The 7,318-nt window shown below is 39.5% G+C and overlaps 1 protein-coding gene across 1 annotated transcript; it reads right to left on the reverse strand.

The window, feature by feature from the left end:
- Nucleotides 1–4,058: 4,058 nt before the first annotated feature.
- Nucleotides 4,059–4,952, reverse strand: LOC121733327. Its single transcript, XM_042123544.1, has one exon. The coding sequence runs from the start codon at nt 4,950–4,952 to the stop codon at nt 4,059–4,061; it is 894 nt and encodes a 297-aa protein (XP_041979478.1).
- Between the last annotated feature and the right edge of the window lie 2,366 nt (nt 4,953–7,318).

Below are 7,318 nucleotides of genomic sequence, written 5' to 3' on the forward strand. Positions count from 1 at the left end.
AAAAAAAATATATATATATTATGACATGATTGTGTACTTAGACACAGCTTACATGCATATTATAGTGCAGTATACGTTTAAAGTTATAACAAAACAAATATCATATTACTTATATCATAATAACTGATTACAAAGTGTGCATTACAATGGAATGCAAGTTCGTTTATCAAATTATCATGCACATATGCATACTACCTAGCCCTACGACCGAAGTCTTGGGATCAGTTTACAACTGCTAGGAGACACAACATAAAATGTTATACACGTACAAGTTACAATTTAAAACTTATCTAGCACTAAACGCGCGACACAATATAACACAGTATTTTCACTATACTTGCTGCACAGTATATGGGCGCTGATTTGCATTTCCCCCTTGGCTCAGCCCAACCGAAAGAGACGATAATCCGACTTGCTTATTAAAAAGCTTAATGGTATGCTTCTTGTAGTGCTGGTACAGCACATAGATGTACAGCATGACCACCGCTGCTATTACACAAAACAACATCACGTACACGTGGTTTATCTTACTATCCATTGCAATTTGTTGAGCGGATGCACTGTTCGCTCCGTTTTGAGCAATTATGATCTCTTGCTCTTTACTTTGGTTCTTTCCCATTATGCTCGCGAATATAGCAATGTTTAACTCGTAAAGTACAGATTACAAATGTGAAACAATTTCTGAAATAACACTATATTAATTGGACAATATACACTATTGCGCAACAATACAATACTTGCTAATTAATTTTAGAACTAGAATCAGCGTTTACGTTTAGCCTCCTTAGAAACCATAAGGGCAGGTACACACTATCATAACAATTATTTTTATTCCTACTCAAAGTCAAACCTAACAGGCCGTTTGATCAATCTACCGTGCCGGGAAATTTTGGGCTGCATCGTACATGACTTACTTGCAAAATCAGAACTAGGAGTTTGACCCTCGTTATTTGTAAATTGCTTAGCTAAACTTACCTGCTCATTCGGAGTGCGATCAGGTACCGGATGAGTCATCAGGTACGCTGGTTTGAGTCTATCTATTGAAACTCGAGTCTGTCTTTGGGGTAGCTGCACGGTGTATACTTTACCACTTTTTTGTAATACCCTGTATGGACCATCATACGGTGGTACCAGCGGTTGCCGTACCGCGTCATTTCTTATAAAGACATGAGTACATGTCTTTAAGTCAGGATGGACAAAAAACGATTTTGCGCTCGAGTGTAGACTCGCCTTAGGTTTCAATGAACTCAACGTGTGTCGTAACTTATCGAGGTATACATGTACACCTTGGTTTGTCTGCGGCGTCTCAGTGTAAAATTCTCCTGGCAATCTAATACCTTGGCCGTAGACCAGCTGTGCTGCGCTTATGTTAGTATCGCTTCGTATTGCCGCCCGCAATCCTAACAGAACCGTGGATAACTCGTCACTCCATGATTCAGAACTCAGCCGCGCCATTATCGACGCTTTTAAACTACGATGCCACCGTTCGATCATCCCGTTACTCTGTGGGTGGTACGGCGTGGTCCTACATTTTTTAATGCCCAAAAATTTCATTAATGAATTAAAAAGATCACTTTCAAACTGCCGCCCTTGGTCGCTTGTTATCCTTTTAGGACTACCAAAGCGACAAATCCACCCCTCATATAACACTTTAGCGACTACCTCGGCCGTGATAGTCGTTACCGGAAAAGCCTCGGGCCATTTAGTAAATCTATCTATGACTGTGATGAGATACCTGAATCCTTCTCGAGTTGTAGGCAGGGGACCTACTATGTCGATATGGATATGATCGAATTTTTCACTAATTTGAAACTCGCCTAGCTCAGAGTTTGAGTGACGGGATACTTTCGAACGTTGGCACCCTAGACACGATTTAGCCCACACCCCTACATCTTTATTTATGCCGGGCCAAAAATATTTTTCAGATAATAGTTTTCGAGATAAGCGAATTCCCGGGTGACTTATATTATGAATAGAGTCAAAGGCTAGTTTTCGAAAACGTTCGGGAATGTACGGTCTACAATTGGATGAAGTTTCACAGTAAATTTTATTATTAGAATTAGGAATGTTGCATAACTGCAGTTTGAAGTGCGCGTTGCAATCTGACCGCGATAGCAGGGACGTCAACTGAGTATCATGTTTCTGTGCATCGGCGAGTTCGTCGAAATCGAATGTCGTAGGGCTGCCTATACTCTCTATACGTGATAATGTATCTGCAACGATGTTTTGACTACCGGTTATATGTTTAATATCTGTAGTATATTCACTTATGTACGATAGTTGTCTAACTCTCCTCGGAGTTTCTTTATCGCTCGTAGCCCTAGTAAATGCAAAAGTTAAAGGTTTATGGTCCGTAAATATTGAAAGCACACGACCTTCGATCTGATTTCTGAAATAATGGACGGCCATATACATAGCGAGTAGCTCCCTATCATAGGTACTGTACTTAACCTGAGTGTCGGATAATTTTTTAGAAAAGAATCCTAGCGGAGCCCACGCTTTTCCGTTCCATTGCTGCAATACTGCTCCTACACAAGTATCCGATGCATCCGTCATGAGACCTAAGGGTGCGCTCGCTAGTGGGTACTCTAGGGTAACGGCATTTTTTAGGCTGACTTTACAATTTTCGAACGATTCTATCGCGGAGGTGGACCACACAATTTCAGTTTTATCTTTTTTCTTACAATTAATTAAATATTTATTTAGTTCCTTCTGATGTTTAACTGCCTGGGGTATATGAAGCCTGTAAAAATTTATCATTCCTAAAAACCTTCTCAGCTGTTCTATAGTCTTAGGGCGTGGCATTTCAATAATAGCCTTTACTTTTTCACTCAGAGGTTTTATGCCCTTCGCTGAAACCTCGTAACCTAAATATTCGATCCTATCCTTAGCAAATTCACATTTTGATACATTAATAGTTAAACCAAATTTTTCGAAACGTTCAAACAATAATTCTAAATGTTTTTTATTTAATTCGACTGAGTCACTAGCCACAATGACGTCATCGATATAACAAAAGAGTTGCGATTTTTTACTTTTATTACCGTTTTCCGAGGTGCATAAAATTTGCTCGATTCCTTTTATAACCACATTGTCCATAAATCGCTGATACGTTTGGGCCGCGTTACATAGGCCAAAGGTCATACGAGCAAACTCAAACAGCCCGAACGGGGTGATGATCGCTGTCTTAGGGATGTCACTGGGATTAATAGCAATATTATGAAAGGCCCTATTTACATCTATCCTAGAAAATATAGACTTACCTGCCAGTCCGTACGTGAAGTCCTGCACCCGCGGAATCGGGTACCTGTCGGGCTTGGTGATGGAGTTCAGCTGCCTGTAGTCACCACACGGCCTGATGTCTCCGTTCTTCTTGGGCACCACATGAAGGGGGCTGGCCCACTCGCTCATCGATGGTCTACAGATGCCAACCTCCTGCATGTGCTGAAATTCACTCTTTACCTTGTCGTAACGCTGGGCCGGAAGCGGCCGGGCCTTGGCGTGAACCGGAGGCCCCGTAGTCTCTATGTAGTGATAGACATTATGCTTAGGTATTTCTTTAAAATTATAAGGTTTCGTTATATTAGGATATTTTGATAAAATATCGGAACAAGAGTCAGCTAAACTAAAAGTGCTCACTAAAAAGGAATCGGTACCATTGATCAAGGGCCCTGTTACATGTAAATTAGTAATTTTATCGAGAAGTTTTTTTGAACTAATATCGACTAACAACTTGTAATAATTCAAAAAATCAGCTCCGATAATGGGCTGACTCACGTTAGCTATTACAAAAGACCACTTATAGGCTCTTCTTAAGTTTAAATTTAATTCTAAGTTTATTACACCAAAAGTTTGAATTTCTGACCCATTAGCGGCGTACAATTTATATGGAAAATTTCTACGTTTAAAATATCTACTAACTTTAGTCACAGGTACAACTGAAATATTAGCTCCTGTATCAATAAGGAAACTCAATGAATTTTTACAGTCATAAATACTGAGACGATAATTTTTCATACCGGCGGATGTATCTCCCGTCTCCTCGGAGGTCGCCTCATTTAGTTTTCCGCTGACGGTCTCTTGTTAAAATTGCACGGCTCTTCGCACCTTCTGGATCTGGCTCCAAACCGGAAATGATAGTGACACAACCAGTCAGGACTCTCGGGGGTCCTAGCCACAGAGTTAGACCCATACCTCGATCTGCTTCTTGATCTTGAGCGTCCCCTGAAGTTAAATCGCGGTTTTCTTCGAACCTCGTTCCGTAAAGCAGCTACTTCCAGCATCAAGTTGTTCATCTGCGTACATAATTCCTTATCAACAGACACCTGGGCGGAATGGCATCCTATATTGGCCAGCTCGCCCGTTAAGGAAGTCTGGTGCATACTCTCCATCACTTTATCCGCAATCGGCGACAAGTTGTCCAGTTTTTGGTCTGCACTAGCGGCTAATACAGCTCTGACCGCTGGAGGTAGACGCGAGAACCACAAGCTCTGTACCGTCTCTTCACTAGCTTGACAATTTCGAGCGAGCTCTCGCATTTTTCTGAGGAGCTGCGAGGGCTTCTGCGAGCCGAGGTCTAATTCACTCACAAGCCTTTGAAACTGTCTCTCTGGTGATTCCTCAAATACCTGAAGCAGCCTGTCCTTCAGTGCCTGGTATTTATTACTGTCTGGCGGCTTGTACACGATGTCCGACACTTGTTGGAGTGCGTCGCGTCCGAGTTTCGATATCACCAACTGGAACTTGCAGTCGTCACCTTGTTTTTGAGGATTCATCGTGGCCTCGAACTGAGCGAACCATAATCTTGGTAGCTCCACCCAAAATTCGGGAATTCTTGTCGACACCGAAATTGTGGCTAAATTGGATTCCTCTGTCTTGATTACTGCCTGAGTCGTCGGATTGGCGGGTGCCGGGTTCGGCGGAAACTGTCCAGCCACAGCGGGGTGCATCATTGTTTTGCACAAAGATCACGTCGGGGTCACCAATTTAGGAGACCCCTAACGGGAATGATAATCAGAGATAATATATTGAATATTTATTGGGCGCAACTAATCGCGCGCACTTACACCCGATGACTGGCCGTACTGCCGTTTACATACATGAACAATACTCATACAATATACATATAATACCCCTACAGATCCCTAAAACGGAAAATGATCTATGAATACTCATATTAATATTTTTTTAAAAACCCATCCAACGACACCCCACACGATGGGGTGGACGTGAAAAAAGTTTCATCCCCACTTGCGCCAGACAGACAGACAGTAATAATATTAGTACGATTAGTATGGAACTATGGATATTTTATAAATAATAATGATAAACACGTTATGCAGTGATTTAGTAAACGAAAAAATATTTTGTAGTACTTACCCACTACGCATAGTTATTCAAATACTTTATCTTCCATAATTAATCAATCAAGAACAAAATCAAGAAAAACGAATAACATACCAGCCACGACACGAATTTTGCTATGGTCTTTTAGTAATTGCCAGAACGCGTCGTGGCTGTTTCACTGTGACCACAACGCGTTGTGAGCTATTTTTTCGCTCACTGTGCGATTTTGGTCTTTGAGCGTAACATATATAAGATAAGGGGGCAAACGAGCAAACGGTTCACCTAATGGAAAGCAACTACCGTCGCCCATGGACACTCACAAGTCGCAACATCTGCGGGGCTAAAATGGTCACATTTAGCAATAGGCATGATGACTATTTTTTTTTCTTATCGGTAAATGACACTTAAAAAATAGAAACATCGTTGAAAGAATGACTCTGATAGCTTAAAAATTCACCAAGATATGACAATTCAAATATCTCATAAAAAAGACCTGCGGGCTTCGATCACTAATGTCTAATATATTAGTGATCGAAGCCTGCGGGGCTAAAATGGTCACATTTAGCAATTCCTCTCAATCAATTCAGCAAATTAATTGTCAAAACTGTCAAACTGACAAATGTAAAATTAGTCCGAATTACTAGATATTTACATAATAAATAAATAATAAATAAGTAATTATATAAATAATGAATCATAACATGATTCTTCAAAGCGACCTTCGCTCGGTCGGAAGATCTTGCTTTGCGGCCTCCACGCATATTAATATTATGCGTCAAGGCCGCAAAGGGCTGTTAGTGGTTATATTAAAATTCAAGTAATTTTCGTTCATCCGCGTTGAATGTTTAAAACTACTCTAAACTTTAACGACATTTTAATAATTATTCAACATGTTATCGAAATATTTCCAAACTTTTAACTGGATTTCAGAATAACATTTCCTCTTAAAATTTAATTTAAATAGATACTTAATAGTAACCCGGCGAAAAGAATTTGCGTACAATATGAACTGTTATCGAAATTGCATACAGGTCTATATGTAATTGTTTCAGCGCTGCTCTCTCATGGTCAAATCTATATTAGGGAATAGGGATGCATGTTTTTGAGGAGATTTTTAGTTCAGCTGTACTGGATAATATTCTCAAAAGTATTGACTATTACTTTATTGCAATATCTAGCTTTCTGTAAAAAAAAAATGATCTTTATAAGAACTAGAGATCGCCCAATGGGTGAAATTCGACCTTAGTTTCAACAACATTAGGACTACTACGTTTAATACGTAGAAACGGCAAATATGTTTTAATATAACATTTGATATAACGAAATCAATAACGTGTTGGATATGTTTTAGATTGCTTGTTTTCTATGAACAGCAAAAAATGGGAAGGGCGTAAGCGACAAAATGGTTTTTGTCGCGTAATTTAAAAACCATAAATACATTTCATATAAGCATTGGGCTAATTAAAGTGTACGCTTGAACCAATCTATGTACAAATTTTGGAAGCTTAAATCACTCTCCTCTGTTGGCAAAAATAGGAATCCCTTTTTTTATAGAGGTCTTTTTGATTGATTATTCTGTGTTACAAAAGTTGACCAATCGTGTTATGCTATTGGTAATTCAAAGACAAATACTTGATGAATACTGACAATGAACTTTAATTTCTTAGCTTTAGTCATTGCTGAGAGAAATCGATATCGCTACAGCCAAGTTATCAAGGCGTCGCGTCGTCTTAAAGGTAAAGAGGTAACGTACAGACTACAGACACTAGACAGACACACTTTCGCATTGATAAGATAATTAGTATGGATGACTCATTTTTTTACATTCTTTTGTGTGTTAATCACTATTGTTCGGGAATTTTGTTCCTTTTAAATAATGATTTAAGATTTAAGTAGGTACCTACGTAATTTTGAAACTTATCAGTTGATTTCAAGGAATGCGGTACTTAAAATATTTAAGTGGCTGTTGACT

The sequence above is a fragment of the Aricia agestis genome, chromosome 13, assembly GCF_905147365.1.
Source record: "Aricia agestis chromosome 13, ilAriAges1.1, whole genome shotgun sequence".
Lineage (NCBI taxonomy): Eukaryota > Metazoa > Arthropoda > Insecta > Lepidoptera > Lycaenidae > Aricia > Aricia agestis.

What these genes read in the sequence shown, in the direction of transcription:
- LOC121733327 (XM_042123544.1), bottom strand. Translation starts at nt 4,952, where the DNA reads ATGATGCACCCCGCTGTGGCTGGACAGTTTCCGCCGAACCCGGCACCC.